Here is a 16760-nt window from a genome sequence, read left to right on the forward strand (position 1 = left end):
GAAGAGAAGAAGAGATGGGGAGAAGCCAATGATAATCTGGCCGCTCCACTCATTATCTTATATACTCATAAAAAAGATTGATTACAAGGACTAATATGCCCTTAATAGGGTGACTACTGTTCATAACATAAAAACAACTCCAAAAAACAACATAAACTAATGGTCTGGTCCCAATAACACTAACTAATGACCCAATAATACTAACTAGTGATTATAAACAAGAAAATCATAAGAAACTGCTGAATCTCAACAGAAACTTTATGAAAACTCTAAATAACACTCACAGAAAACCACTACAAAGAATTAGTTAGCAAATAGCATGATTTGCATGTACAATCTTAATATTTAACTTGAACTAGATTCAAATGCTGTTAACATACTTGTAGAGCCAGGTTGCTCTGCGGAAATCAATTCCCATTATTCCAGTACATGAACCTACACCATTCACAAAGCGCATGCTACTAATGTCTGCAAGGGCAGATAGAATTGTCTGTACAAAGGAAAAATCAAAAGTAAATGGAAAGATCTTGAAAGAGTAGAACTTAAAATAAGCACAACATTGCAAGAAAAGGGAAAAGCTCTTTAGGATAGTTGAAAGTATAGATTCTACATTACAGCAACAAGGCTTATTCATCTTGTTTCCAAATATCTCATGTTGCAGTAGTGATTTAGAATATCTCATGTTGCAGTATGTATGTATGTATGTATGTATGTATGGCACGCATTTTTGAGACTCTTGAAATTTAACAGAGAGATCTCTCTATTCAATCATTCAAATGGTTTATTTTTACCCATTTACAGAGGCAACAATCATATGTGAAATACATCCAGCAGATGACTATGGCTGATGTGTCCTTCTGGAGTAGACATATTTAAGAGTGGTGATGTGTGTGATTCTCCCCCGGCTGGATGCATGTGCTGCTCAGCCTGTGGAAACATGGACTTGGGCTGAAGCATCTGGATTTGCTTCTGACTGTAGGACTTGGGTCTTATTAACTCCCTCCCCTTTGAGTACAACCTTGTCCTCATGGTTGATATGGGGAAACTGTTGCTCTAACTTGTAGTCTTCCCATGTGGCATCATTGAAAAACAGGTTTCTCCATGTGAATAGGACTTGTTTAGTGATCTTCTTCCCCTGTTTGACCTACCGCATGTCTGTGATCTGCAAGGGATCCACTAGTAATTACCCATTATCTTAGAACAATGGAAGAGTAGGACTAACAGTAGTAGAAGTGGTGATACAGGGCTTCAACAAAGATGCATGAAATACTGGATGTAACTTGGAAGATTGGGGTAGGTCCAATCTGTTAGCCACTTGTCTCACACTCTCCAACACCTAGAGAGGCCCAAAGTACCATGGTGATGATTTCAGCCATGCTTTCTGAACTAAGATGACTGATGTATGCTTGCGGCTTCAGATATACCAAGTCACCCACTGCATACTCTACTTCATGGTGTCTCTTCTCATATTCCTATTTCATCTTCTGATGGGCTTTCTGCAGGTTCATTCTGAGGGACTTGAGGATGGCATCTCTTACTGGTAACTGGTAATCCACTTCGGCCAAGGCAGATCACCCCTTCTCATATGGTAAGATGGCTGAAGGATCTCTGCCATATAAGATTTTGAATGGAGTACTTTCAGTGGAAATGTGATATGATGTATTATACCAATACTCAGCCCAAGGTAGCCATTGTGGCCACTGCTTCGGTCACTCCCCAATAAAGCATTGTAGGTAAGTTTCCAAACATTTGTTTACCACCCCAGATTGACCATCCATTTGATGATAGCTTGTAGGGTGATTGATCCAGATGCCTTGAGCCTCAAAATATTATTCCCAAAATCTGCTCATGAAAAGAGGTGTTGGGAGTGCTGCGTAAAGGCATGTGCTACAAGCCCTGCTGTATAAGGTTGCGGTAATGCCAGGAAATGTGCATATTTAGTCATTCTATCAACCACTGTCAACCAAGTAGGTTTGTACAAGAGAGAAGAAGACAGATTCCTGGGGTTAAAGAACTGAATTCGGCCCAACCCCAAGAGCCTCAATATAAAGATTAGTAAAATAATAATATTTACAAAAAAGCCTTTGAAGGGCTAAAGAGAAAATAACAAGAAAATACAAGATACAATACAACAAGGACTATACTAATATGGTACATCAGTGAGACTCTTCACACTCCCTGTCAAACTGATAAGCATCAGTTTGCTTACAAGGAATAAGTGTTTGGATCTCGTTATGGCTTTTGTGAAGATGTCTGCAACTTGCATATTGGAGGCAATATGAGGGAGAGAGATAGAGCCCACACGATGCAGGTCACGAATAAAGTGGCAGTCCACCTCAATATGCTTCGTCCTTTCATGAAAGACAGGATTAGAGGCAATCCTAATAGCACTAGTGTTGTCTGCACACAGAGGTATGGGTGTAGGAGAGGTGTGACCCAATTCCTGAAATAAAGATTGAAGCTAAACAACTTCACTACAAACGGATGACATTGCCATGTACTCTACTTCTGTAGAGGACTTGGAAACAGCCTGTTGTTTCTTGTATTTCCATGAGATTAGAGAGTCACCCATGAAGACACACCACCCAGTAGTGGAACAACATGTGTCAGAGCATCCAGCCCAATTTGCATCAACATAGGCCCTCAGATGTATAGAGAAAGATGAAGAGAAGAAGAGACCTTCTGATAAAGTGCCCCGAACGTAACAAATGATCCGATGTACCGAAATCAAATGGGGTTGACATGGGGCAGAGACAAATTTACTGATGACCTGAACTACATGCGAGATGTTAGGACGAGTCATGGTGAGATAGATGAAAGATCCCACAAGTTGCCTATAGAGGGAGGCATTAGGAAGCAAGGGACCTTCTGACTTGGGCAATTTGACATTCAACTCTAAGGGAGTGTCTAAACGTTTGTTGTCGGTAAGACTGACCAACTGGACAAGATCACATGCATACTTGTGTTGGCAAATGAATTATCCCCGGGAACTCCTTTGAACTTCAAGCCCCAAGAAATAGGTAAGAGGGCCTAAATCCTTCATGTGAAAGGAATTGTGAAGAAGAGACTTGAGCTCCTAAATTCCTTCAATATCATCTCCAATCAACAACATGTCATCCACATATAGGAGGAGAATTGTAAGACCTTGGGGTCTTTTCCGCACAAAGAGAGAGTAATTAGAAGCACTATGGTTATACCTGGCTTGCACAACAACATCTCTGAATTTTTTCAAACCAAGCTCGAGGATCTTGCTTTAGCCCATAGAGAGATTTCTTCAATCAACAATGAGGGAGGAATCACTACAGTACCCTGGAGGAGGATTCATAGAAACAGTCTCCTTTAGGTGCCCATGAAGAAAGGCATTTTTCACATCTAGTTGAAAGATAGTCCAAGATTTTGCAGCAGAGAGGGCTAAGAGAACACAGACTGTAGTGATCTTGGCTATTGGGGCAAATGTCTCCTCATAATCGATGCCATACTCTTGCGTATAGCCTTGGGCCACAAGCTGAGCTTTATAGTAGTCTAGAGACCCATCAGACTTCAACTTGATAGAATAGACCCATTTGCTTCCAATAACAGATCCATCTGAAGGTGTAGGAACTAGATCCCAAGTGTCATTCTTGTGCAAAGCTTGAACCTTTGCATCCATGGCATCTCTCCATTGAGGACTGCTAATGGCTTGCTGGTATGATCGGGGAACATTTGTGGAAGACAAGACAACAGAAAAGGAGCTATGGTCTAAAGGAAAACCATAGCGGTTAGGTGGTCTAGATATACGGGTAGAACGACGTAAATGAACTAGAGGAACATCCGAGGGGTCTGAAACAGGAATGTCACTTACATGGATATTGGAGACGAGTGAAGGATTCGGACTGGGAAGAAGAGGGGTCGTAGACGTAGGTACTAGCAAGGTTTAAAATGTCGATGTTGATGGAAATGTTACTTACCAAAATATAGGACATATGTTGGAAATGTTGGAAATGTCAAGGGGAAATATTGTAAAAATTAGAGACATTGTGGAAATATGCAATGATATTTTATAAAATGATAAAAGAAGCATTAATACATATTTCTAGACTACTATCATATTCCCAACCATTATATAAAGCTAACAAACTAAGATCAATAACAAATTAGTAAATGACGGTTTATTGATTTATTATGCTTTTTGATGTTTTTACAAGGTTATCCGATAGTTTCTTTTCTTATTTTTAATTTTCATTTATTACAAATTCTAATATATTTATTTCACACTAGTAAATAGAAATACATTTATTCTGATTTTTTAAATATTAAAGTTATAATACATTATGTTTTATTATAAATTTAAAAAACTGATTCTCATTCTTGTAGTATTAAGAATATGATAAATTCTGATTTCTTATAAAACTTAATGAATTTATTATGATTTTTAATACTAAATTTATAATAATTTATGATTTAGTTTAAGATTCAATAAATTTATTCTGATTTTTTATATTAAATTTAGAATATGATTTATTATAAAATTTATTAAACATTTTCTGATTTTAATAATTTTTTTAAAAATACTAACTAGTTATTTAATACTTGAGAAATACTTTATGTTTTATATTATAAAGTAATTAATTTATTCTTTTGTTTTTATTTTTTGTTAATTCTTTTTTATAAATATTTTATTTGAAATATTAAATAGAAATTATTAATGGGATAATTTATAGTAATATAATGTACTATATTAATATAATATACTAATATATTATATTATTAATGTACATTCATCGACGTCCTGTCGACATAATAGGAAAAACTGTCTTTTTTTTGGTTATTTGGACCGATTTGGTCAACATTTCCGAAATATAGGAAATGTCGACCAAAATAATGTAATTTTTATATTACCATCCATTTCCATGTCGGTGAGCCTCTACATCGACATATGCCAGGCGACATTAGCGAAATGTCGCAACATTTGAAACCATGGGTATTGGACCACAAACTCGCCTGCAAGAGAAGACAAAAGATCTTTCCTAGCAGTTGATGATGGAGCATCCTGTGAGTCAAAATCATACAAAATAGAAATAAAGGGTGTAGATAATTTGGCAACTCCTGAGAAAAAAGAGATGCTTAAGAAAAATCACATTTTGAGAAATACGAATACGGTGTGCAAAGGGATCATAACAAAGAAATCACTTATGGTTTAGGACTATATCCAACAAAGGCACACATGATAGATTGAGCTGAAAGCTTTGAACGTTCGCGACAGGGAAGATGAATAGAACATAGACACCCAAAAACATGTAAATGGTAAAGATCTGGGGGGGATCCAAACATCTTTTGATGAGGAGACATGTTGCAAAGGACCGATGACGGGATACAATTAATCAAATGCACAACCATACTAGCGGCCTCTACCCAGAAGGTGGGAGGCGCTTGTGACTCTTGTAGAAGAGTCCTCACAACACAGAGAATGTGACCATTCTTTCATTCTGCCACACCATTTTGCTGAGGAGTATCTGGACAAAACTATTGGATTTGTATGCCACGATTTTTTAAATAAATCAGAAATTCTCCATCACTGTATTCTACCCCTGAGTCAAAGCATAAGATTTTCACACTTGCTTGAAACCGGACTTGAACCATGGTATGAAACAATCAAAAAGTCGGGAAAACTTCTGATTTGTGTTTGAGAAAGTAGATCCAAGTGTACCTGGAACAAGCATCAATGAAGAGTACAAAATACTTGTATCCTAATCGAGAAACAATCGATGAAGTCCAAACATCACTATGTATAATTTCAAAAGGTGAAGTAACATGTTCATCTTTGTGAGTGAATGGCAAAATACGACTCTTACTCAAGCAACAAGAAGCACAAGATGTATCAAACAATTTCATAAAAGGAATTTTAGTTCTAATAAAACTAGACTCTAACAAATATTTAAGTTTCTCAGAGTTTGGGTGACCCAAATGTTTATGCCACAAATCCTAGTCATAGTTTCTTTGACCCAAAACAGGACCATGGTTCAAAGTATCGATACGATGCACCCGATATGGGGCATATCATATTATATCTTTTGAAAAAGATACGGTCCGAAACGCTTGTTTCCAGGTGTTTCGAACCCCCAATTGTTTTTAATAATAAAAAGCATGTTAAAATCTTTCCAAAAAACCAAAATGTGAAAAAAAAAAACTAAAACAAAATAAAGTTTCAGCCATTTCTAAGTACCGATACGATACGAACTCGTATCGTATCGATACTTTGAACCTTGTACAGGACTCAATGTAGAGGAGCTCAAATAGGCAGATGATGGTGCTGATTGTGATTTCTCAAACTCCAATGCAAACAAGCGACCCAACCTACGCCCCTTCCCTTTCACCTTCCTAGTGCACCGGTCCTAATTCAAACAACCATCAGAGGAAAAAGTTAGTATGTGACCTTCATCAACGAGTTGACCAATTGAAATAAGATTAGTAGTAAGTTTAGGGAAAAGGAAGGTCTTGGCCAGGGACAAGGAGTTTGAGGGTGAGAGTTTGAGACATAAATCATCACTCCCAATAATGTCAAGTTTCTCACCATTAGCAGTGACAATGTGTTTATGGTTGACCTCAGAAGATTTGTTTGATGGTTTAGGGTAGGCCCCAGCCATATGATTTGTAGCACCAGAATCAATTATCCAAACTTGAGAGCGAGAAGAATAGAAACCAGAGAACTCAGCAGATAGGTCAATAGCAGAAAAGGCAGATGAGATAGCAGAGGATACTGGTTGTCGTATCTCTTCCTTATTCATGGATGCAAAGGATTCTCCCTTGGTAGTAGAGGCATCAGTCATTTGTCCCTTGGTCACCTGATAAGTGCAGACATTCTTCTTTTTACAGTAAGAAGCTATATGTCCAAATCCCTTACACTCATAACATTGAGTTTTAGAGGGATCCTTCCCACTAGATTTCTTACTCCCACATGCAATAAAAACTGTATCAGTCCTTGAATCAAGTTGTTTTCCTTCTATGGTTGCAGTGGTCATGAATCTAGTCTCCTCCCTCAACAACTCTCTCATCACAGAGTCTAAATCTGGAAGAGTTCCTCTACTCAATGTTTGACCTGATTATTTCATATTCAGGTCTCAGCCTCATAAGGAATTGATTCACCTTTCTACTCTCAAAGTGCTTTTGCAGATACTTGACACACTCTAGGGGATCCAATTTTTCAGCATAAACTAATTCATACTCTGCCCATAGATCAATGAAGCTGCATAGTATTCCTGTATCTTTTTGTCTCCTTGGCAATAGGCAAAGATTTCAGATTCACTCTGATATTGCCGAGACATATTGGGCTGATGGTGAACTTTCTTTAAATAGGAATACATCTCATGGGCTGTTCTCAGTCTTCTCATAGGAACAAAAATATGAGGCACAATGGAACTTAGAATCCAGGAAACTAATCTTCCATTATCCAACTTCCATTGTGCAAAGGCTTTTCTGTCCGCTTCACCGGGTTTGCAGACAGTGCCATTCAAGTAGCCTTCAAGCCCCTTGCTATCAACAAAGAACTCAAAATGGAACTTCCACATACTATAGTTGGTTCCATCAAGTAGCAGCACTGATATTTGTAGTTTAGGGCTGTTAACCACTTCGTTTAATTCAATAGCAGTTTAAGTCAAACAGTTCAGTCAAGGTTGCAGCAAGCAGTTCAGACAAACATCAATTTAATATCAGCAGAAGTTTAATATCAAGGTTGCAGCAAGCAGTTCAGTCAAACAGAAATAAATCTGGTCTAGAAGAGAAATATAGTCAAATATCTTCAATACAGATTTGTCACTCTGTAGAGGAATCAAAATCTTCCAAGAAATTTATCCAGAACAACTCCAACCAGATTGAGTGTTGTGTTGACAGTCCAACCTGAGTGTTCCAGGACTGTTTTGAGGAGAGGACTGAATGGCCTCCAGTACTGAACACAGCTCCTACCAAGTAACCCTAGGACAGCACAAAGAAAACTAGTGTTCCAAGAGAGATTCACCAACCTGATTTGCGCAGTTCAAATCAGCCACCAATAGAATTTGGATAAGAAGCTTGAAAAGAAATGAAGTAGGTTTGTTGAAATCCTTCAATCTGAAGCACCAGTAGCAAAGAACTAAATGTTCGAAGTTTGGAGAAGGCCTGAGAGTACACCAGTCCAAGGGAAAACTGCTGCCGCCCTTGAGAGAAGAGCAGAAGAAGAAGAAAACTACTGCTGCCCTAGTGAGAAGACTAGAAGAAGAAGAAAACTGCTGCCACCGAACTCCAAAGCTTGACCAATCTCAAAGAAAGTTTCTGAGTTAGAAGAACAGACCAGGGCGACACAACCAATCAGGCTTCTTTGCAAACAAAGGCTTTCCAAGAGAGTTCCAGGAAGACTTCTCTTGCTGAAATCTCAGAACAGAGAGCAAGGATTAGGGTCAATCAGAACAGCCCTATCTTCAGACAAAACACCCAAAAGTCAGCAGCCTTTAAGATATCAGAGAGAGAGAGAGAGCATGAAGCAAGTGCTGATTACAGAGCAGCCTGCTCTGATACCATGTCAACCAAGTAGGTTCGTACAAGACAGAAGACAGATTTCTGGGGTTAAAGAACTGAATTGTTCAGTCCAACCCCAAGCCTCAATATAAAGATTAGTAAAATAATAATATGTTAGAGATATTACAGCTGTAAGTTAGTTGTACAGCTGTCATCTGTTACAACCAGTGATTTAAAAGTCGCACCTCAGGTGTGCCTAGGCGCACAGGCAAGGCACATTTCAGGGGCGTGGCACAAAGGTGGCTCGTAGAATCAGGAATGTAATATGTTTTACATTACATTAGCTATGAGAAGTACTGCAATTGAGTGAAAAAAGAGTTTAGAGGTTTTACATGCGTGAAAATGTTTTATATGTTTGATTTTATATTTAAATTCTCATTTGAATATGCTTTACATCTTATGTTTATGTATTTTAATTTTAGATAATAGGTTTTTTAAAACATTATTTAAAATTTTAACTTTATTTTTTTAGTAATATTATGTTTAATATTTTTTTAATTTTTTGGGATTTTTTTGAATTTTTATTTTTGCGCCTTGCCTTGCGCCTTGCGCCTCAGGCGCAAATTAACCTCTGCGCCTTGCACTTTTAAAACACTAGTTACAACATCCTTCGGGCTTAGGTGTGCAGCTGTTAGTCGGTTGTTTTCTCCTCCAAAATTGTATTTATAAATATCTCAGTCACTAAATTACACTTAGTCTCCAATTGTTGCTTTGTTCTGCATCTGAACCAATTTTACATGGTACCAGAGCGCCTGGAATAATCTTGCAATCCGTGGCCATTGTTGACAGGTGTATTATATGTACTGTATGCAGGTTTAGTGCCCACAGGGGTATTTTTGTAATTTTGTAGTCCTTTTGTTTTGTACGGCCAGTATAGTATAAATACAAATGCTTCACTCGCCTGAAGCAGTTCTTTTGAGGCCTTAAGTCTGCAGCCTCTTCTCTCTTCTTCTTCTTCTTCTTCTTCTTCTTTTCTGCTCAACATGGTATCAGAGCAGGACCAACTAGACCTGGAAAACAACCAGCTGAGGTCTCTCTTCACTGCTGCATAGGAGCTATGGTCCTGATGCTCAAAGACAAGGAAGAGGAAGCATTCTGTAATGCTGTGGTTAGTCTCCTCTGCCGAGTATGGTTCAGCTACAAGAGAGCTGACTGTTCAACTTCCTAGTGCAGAAAAGAGTTCTGCTACATGTTTTCTGGGGTTGCTCGGCTAAGAAGACTATGGAAAAACATCCTAGATGTACAAAGAAGGGTTCTGGCCTGCAGAGAAGATTGGGTCCATGAGTGTACTGCCTATTCACAGTTCGGGTGATCTGGGTACTGAACTGAAGTTTCTCTGTTTATGGTTCTCTTGTTGCCCTCTTTCGATGGACTGTTAATGTCCTAAAATCTGAGTAGGGACTGTTCGGTTTTCTTTTTCTCCCTCCTTCAACTGTGTGCTGCTATATTCAGCTCTCTAAGGGACTGTTGTTGAACCCTAAACCCTAAGTGACTGTTTGGCTGCCCTGGAAAGTGGATATCAGCCGATTAGGTGTGGTGAACCACCACTTGTATTGCTGTATTGCTGCTCCTACTGATTAGGTGTGGATATCAGCACTTGTATTGCTGTTCCTACTGAGAAGCTGCATGAAAGTTGTAAAATTGTAGGTCATTTAGACCTGGTTACACTGCAAGTGCAGTATTCGTATGTTGTTCTGTGGACTCCTACAAAGGGTAGGTCATACAAACTAGTACTGCAGCTGCAGTGTTTGTGTTTGGTTCTCTGTGAAACCGAAAATCATCAAGTGCCTAGTTGTGGACTGTAACAGCTCTGCAAGGCAGTGTGCCTTTGTTTTTGAGTACTTTTAAACCTAGAATCATAAAAGTAGAAGATCAAGACTGTAACCAGTCTTGAATCCTAAAAGGTATTAGGTTTGCAAAACAGAAGAGAAAGTGAGAGAAAGGAGAGAGAATAGAAGAGAAGCAAGAGAACACAAGTTGTTGAAAGGAGGGACAGATTCTAACAGATCTGTCGCCGCCACTCTCTTAATATTTATAGGTTATGTTTAGTACATAATGGAAATGACACATCTGCCCTTGGTACTTACATAATAAATAAAGTAAATAAAAACTGAAATAAATAACAACTGAATTAACAAACTGACACTACTATAACTGAAACAAATAACTACACTGCTGTCCTACAAACACAGTGGGGACCACATCAGTATTCTCTACACTCCCCCTCAAGTTGGGAGTAGATATCTATCATGCCCAACTTGGATAGGTCTGTCTCTAACTTCTTCCTTGGTACAGCCTTGGTGAGGATATCCGCGAGCTGCATATTAGATGTGATGTATAGAAGACACTTCTTGTGATGTGACCCTTTCTCGCACAAAATGTCGATCAACTTCGATATGTTTAGTTCTGTCATGTTGCACTGGGTTGTGGGCTATATTAATAGCTGCCTGATTATCACAATACAACATTAAGGGCTTTTCATAGTCAATACCCAACTCTTCAAGTAGTGACCTCGCTATAAGATTTCAGCCACTCCATTAGCCATTGACCTGTATTCCACTTCAGCACTGGAGCGGGAAACAATACTCTGCTTCTTACTCCTCCAAAAGACAAGGTTACCTCTCACCAGGGCACAATATCCAGAGGTAGACCTTCTGTCATCAACACTTCTAGCCCAATCGGCATCTGTATAGACTTCCACCCTCATGTGATTATTGTTCTTGAGCAATATACCTCTACCCGAGCATCTCTTCAAGTATGCTAATATTCTCTTTGCCGCAAGAAGATGAGAAGTTCTAGGGGAGTGCATGTACTGGCTAACAACACTAACTGCATAGCTGATATCCGACCGAGTGAGGCAGAGATATAGAAGCTTTCCAACCAACCATTGGAACATAACTTTGTCTTCAAGAGGCTCCCCACCCTCTGCACTAATCTTGTGATTTTGTTCGATGGGTGTATCAGCCGGCTTAACACCCAACTTTCCAGTTTCCACCAACAGATCTAGAACATATTTTCTCTGAGAGATAAAAATCCCCTGCTTGGATCTAGCAACCTCAATACCCAAAAAGTACCGTAGTGCACCAAGATCTTTCACCTCAAACTCTTGATGAAGGAGCTGTTTGAGGGACTCAATCTCATGACTGTCATTTCCTGTCACCGCAATATCATCAACATATACTGCTAGTAGTGTCAGAGAGGACTCCACCCTCTTGATTAATAGTGTATGATCTGACTGGGCCTATACATAACCAAACCTTCCAAGGGATAATCTGAACCTATCAAACCAGGCTCTTGGTGACTGCTTCAAACCATACAATGCCTTGTTCAGTCGGCAAACCTTCTTACCTGTCTCTGTATCATAGGATCCAGGAGGCAACTGCATGTAAACCTCTTCTTGTAAGTCTCCATTCAGAAAGACATTTTTAACATCCATCTGAAACAGGGGCCAAGAATGATTTGCTGCAAGGGATAACAAAACTCGAATGGTGATCATCTTGGCTACTGGGGCAAAGGTCTCCAAGTAGTCTATACCATAAGTCTGAGTGAACCCCTTTGCAACCAGCCGGGCTTTGTACCTTTCAATAGAGCCATCAGCATTATGCTTCACGGTGAACACCCATCTGCATCCCACCGGTTTCTTTCCTTTTGGTGGGTCAACCAGTGCCCAAGTATTATTCTTCAACAGGGCATCCATTTCGACTTGCATTGCATCTTTCCATTCTGGAACTGATAAGGCTTCTTGCACTGTTCTTGGAATAGGGACATCGGCAATGGAAGTGAGATAGGACCGGTAAGATGGTGATGGACGATCATAGGATAAGAACTGTGAGATGCTGTGAGTTGTAGAAGTGGTGCAATGTCGTTTCCCTTTGCGAATGGCAATAGGTAGATCAAGGTCATCCACAGGAGGGGAGGTGGCAACAGTGAGAAGTATCTCAGTAGGCTTTGGATTTGGAGGTGCAGAAGGAACTGGAGCTGGCCGGGACTACTGAAGACTAGGATCAACCTGCCTGCATCGCCTGTGATAGACTCCCAACTCCGGCTCCCTCTGACCACCCTCACCACTACAACCTTCATTACCCAGTGGAATAGGTAAAGGAACAGCCCCACTTCTACCAGCCCCACTTCCACTCTCACTACTCTCCCCCTGAGGAAAGAAACTCAAAACAGCCGCACTTCCACTCTCACTGCTCTCCCCCTAAGGAAAGAAACTCAAAATAGCCCCACTCTCACTGCTCTCCCCCTGAGGAGAAACCCTAGGATAATAGGGTGTCTCCTCAAAGAAGGTGACATCCATGGAGACAAACCATTTCCCTGAAACCGGATCATAGCAGCAATAACCCTTTTGAGTTTGTGCATAACCAAGGAAAATGCATTTGGAGGCCTTAGGTTCAAATTTGGAATGATGAGGCCCAAGAAGCTGAACGAAATAGGTACAACCAAAGGTTTTAAGGGGAACAATGAACAACTCCTCGTCTGGGTATAGAAGGGAAAAAAGGGTTCTCATATCAAGGACCCGGGAAGGAACTTGATTAATGAGATAAACTGCAATGAGGATAGCATCACCCCAGAAGCGAATAGGTACATTGGAGGTAAACATAATGCTTCTAGCCACCTCCAAGATATGCCTATTCTTCATTTCGGCAACGCCGTTCTATTGTGGTGTACAAGGGAAAGTGCTCTGGTGAATAACTCCATGGCTAAGAAGGTAGGAGGTCAATGGCTGAGCACACTATTCCTTTGCATTATCAGATCTAAGGACTTTGATTTTGGTCTCAAACTGAGTGAGAACCATCTGACGGAAGTTTTGGGTCAGAGCAGGAACCTCATCCCGAGAACGCATAAGATAGACCCAAGAAAACCGGGTATGGTCATCAACAAACAGTAGAAAATATCTGTACCCACCCATAGAAGAGATATGATATGGCCCCCAAACATTAGTATGCACAATATCAAAAGAGGAATTACTCCTTTTATTACTTAAAGAATAAGAGGTTCTACAATGTTTGGCAAACTCACAACTCTCACAACTCAACTTTGATAACCCAACAGACTCAAATAAAGCAGGAAACAAACTCTTCAAAGACTTAAAAGACAAATGACCTAATCGGTTATGCCAAAACATAACCGAACTCACAGACTGGGAAACAAGACTTCTTATCCACTAACTCCTCCTGACGAGAACTCTCTCCAAGCAGATAGATCCCGTTCGTCTCACGGCCAGTCCCAATCACCTTCCTCGTCTCCAAATCCTGAAAAACACATCGATCAGGGAAAAAGGTTACTGAACAGTTCATGTGTTTTGTAATACTACTAACTGAAAGCAGGTTAGTATCAAGCTTAGGAACATGCAAGACAGAAGATAAAGAGATAGTATCCGATAGCTTGATGTCCCCCTTGCCTGAAATGGGAACAAGAGAGCCATCAGCAATGGATACTCTATCTCAGCCAGAGGACAAGTGATAAGAAGTGAACAAAGATGGCAAGCTAGTCATATGGTCAGATGCACCTGAATCTATTACCCAATAGTGATCAGTATTACCTGGAGCTGAAGCATGGTAAGCTGAGGCTCGAGTACCTGAATGTGCAAATGCAGATGTGGCAAGAGCTGATGGTGACTGAGATGGCTGAGCTGAACTCTCAACTTCCTTTTCCAACTGTATGAGGGCAGCCCGAACAGCGGTTAAAGTCTCCAGGGATGTGCCTAATGAGGATGTTGAATCAGTGTTCACTGCCATATGAACATTACCCTTCTTATTTCTTAGTTTTGTTGGGACCAAGTGAGGATGTAGCTTCCAACAAGTATCTTTTGTGTGCTTGGGTTTCTTGCAATGTTCACATACCAGATCCCGTTTATCTTCCTTCTTCTGGTCCCTTTCTGAGTCACCCCCTGGCTTGGGTTTAATAGCTGTCAAGGCTGGGAAAGAGAACTGAGGCTGCATCATAACTTTCCTCCTGGTCTCTTCACTATGCACCAGGGAGTATGCTTGAGAAAGGGTCACACTATCTCTTGTCAATATCTGTTGTCGCACAATGTCATATTCTGAATTCAAACCAGCCAAAAACTCAAATACCCTATTCGTCTCGACTTGCTTTCTATGAGTCTGTGCATCTTTGGGACTCTCCCATTCAAGGGTCTCTAGATGGTCAATCTCATGCCACAAGGATTTCAAGGTAGAGACGTAGACAGAAACTGGCTTCTCTCCTTGTTTAAGGCTGTTCACCTCACACTTCAGTTCATAGGCTCTGGCAGCATTAAGGGGTTGGGAATAGGTTTCTTTCACAACATCCCATATCTCTTTGGCTGTCTTTGCCCACAAGTAATTTCGGCTGATACGTGGCTGCATAGAATTACACAGCCATGCTATAACTAAATAGTTCTCTTGAACCCACTTGGTGTATGTTGGGTCCTCCTTGGAAAGTTCTTTCACATCTCCCAAGAGGTAACCCGGTTTTCCCCTTCCTCCAATAGCCATCATGGCTGATTGCGCCCACTCCAAATAATTTGACCCATCAAATCTCATAGTTGTAATCTGAAACCCGGTTTCAGATACATTACCATAACTGTGGTTTCCAAAACTACTTTCTCTCTGACCCTTAAACTCCATCTTTGATCAAGATTCAGTGGATACAAGCTGTTAGAGCAATTATACCAGAAAACAGAGTCAAGCAAGTAAGTCTGAAATCTGATCTGAAACCAACACAAATCTGATATGATCTGAAATCTGATCTGATCCGATCTGAAACCAACCCAAATCTGATCTGAAATCAATCGCCTATCACAGTATATGCAAGAAATCAACTCAAATCTGATCTGAAATCAATCGGCATGCACATTACCAGGCAACCTATCAATCTGAGATGCTATTCTCTGAAATCACTACTGTGGGGCCCACTGCTGCGAGAGCAAAAATAGGGTTTCAACTATAGGTTTGAAGTAAGTGCTCAGCTGCACTCTCCAAGCAGTCCGCACAAGTGGGACTTGTCGTAGGGCAATATGAAACCCTAAAAACTAATCACCTTTGAAGAGGAGGGTTCGGCCCAACAGTCAAACCCTAGAAACAAACTTAACCACAGTTCGGCAAGCCAAACCCTAGAACAAACTTGAACACAGTTCGGCCCCTCTTTCTAGATAGGTCCAACCTATCTTGGCTGGTTGTAGTCTCTGAAACTCAATAAAAAAAAAACTTACTTACTAATTACCTGTCTTCGGTTTACTGTCTTCTAGGGTTACCTGAACCCTAACCTTCGCTGCCTCTTCCTGATTATTGACTCTCTGCAAGCCGTGGCAAGTCTTCAACTGCTGCGAACCTCTCCTGGTAATCTCCAAGATTCAGCCATCGAAAAACTTCTTCAAAGCTTCCAGCCCTAGCTAGTCCTCATGTGGTCGGCTGGACTAGACACACATGAGAAGCCCTAGATAGGCTCTAATACCAAGTAGAAGATTCAAGACTGACAGTCTTGAATCCTAAAAGGTTTTAGGTTTGCAAAACAGAAGAGAAAGTGAGAGAAATGAGAGAGAATAGAAGAGAAGCAAGAGAACACAAGTTGTTGAAAAGAGGGACAGATTCTAATAAATCTACCGCCGCCACTCTCTTAATATTTATAGGTTACGTTTAGTACATAATGGAAAGGACACATCTTTCCTTGGTACTTACATAATAAATAAAGTAAATAAAACTGAAATAAATAACAACTGAATTAACAAACTGACTCAAACTGACACTACTATAATTGAAACAAATAACTACACTACTGTCCTACGAACACAGTGGGGACCACTGCAGTGGGGCCCACATCAGTGTTCTCTACAATGAATAAGGAAAGATTGCGGTGCACTAATTGTCAGAAGCCCCGACACACCAAAGATACTTGTTGGGATCTCCATGGAAACCAAAGTGGGCTCAGGATTTACCTAAGAAGCACGGCTTAGATGTAATTAGAAGACCTGGGCAACAAGGTATCAAGAAACACTACATGGCCAATATGGTTACTCGGGAGAATCAGTCCTCCACTTCTACTGTGACTCAAACACCACATAGCCAACATAGCTACTGTGACCATTTGGAGCTTTATGGTAGAGCAATTCGCCAGATGGATGCTCCTCCCACCATCTTGATGGATGAGTTTTACTTGTTATTTTACTTTGATTCCTTGAGAGATTTCAATGTTTAATTTTGTTCTTGAGAGATTTCTTTTATTATTTTGATAAACCCAGAAGTTATATTCTT

General features: G+C 40.2%; 1 protein-coding gene across 10 annotated transcripts in view; it reads right to left on the reverse strand.

Moving 5' to 3' along the window:
• Positions 1 to 16760, reverse strand: part of LOC148846522 (transglycosylase) — a 129440-nt gene that overhangs the window by 16707 nt on the left and 95973 nt on the right. For all 10 annotated transcript variants that reach the window (XM_088955346.1, XM_088955341.1, XM_088955338.1 and 7 more), the window contains one exon: positions 381 to 490. In XM_088955346.1, the coding sequence (XP_088811472.1) occupies positions 381 to 490 (110 nt within the window). The remainder of the gene's footprint in view (positions 1 to 380; positions 491 to 16760) is intronic.

This window comes from Nelumbo lutea, chromosome 7 (genome assembly GCF_056320005.1).
Source record: "Nelumbo lutea isolate HS-2025 chromosome 7, American lotus-T2T, whole genome shotgun sequence".
Lineage (NCBI taxonomy): Eukaryota > Viridiplantae > Streptophyta > Magnoliopsida > Proteales > Nelumbonaceae > Nelumbo > Nelumbo lutea.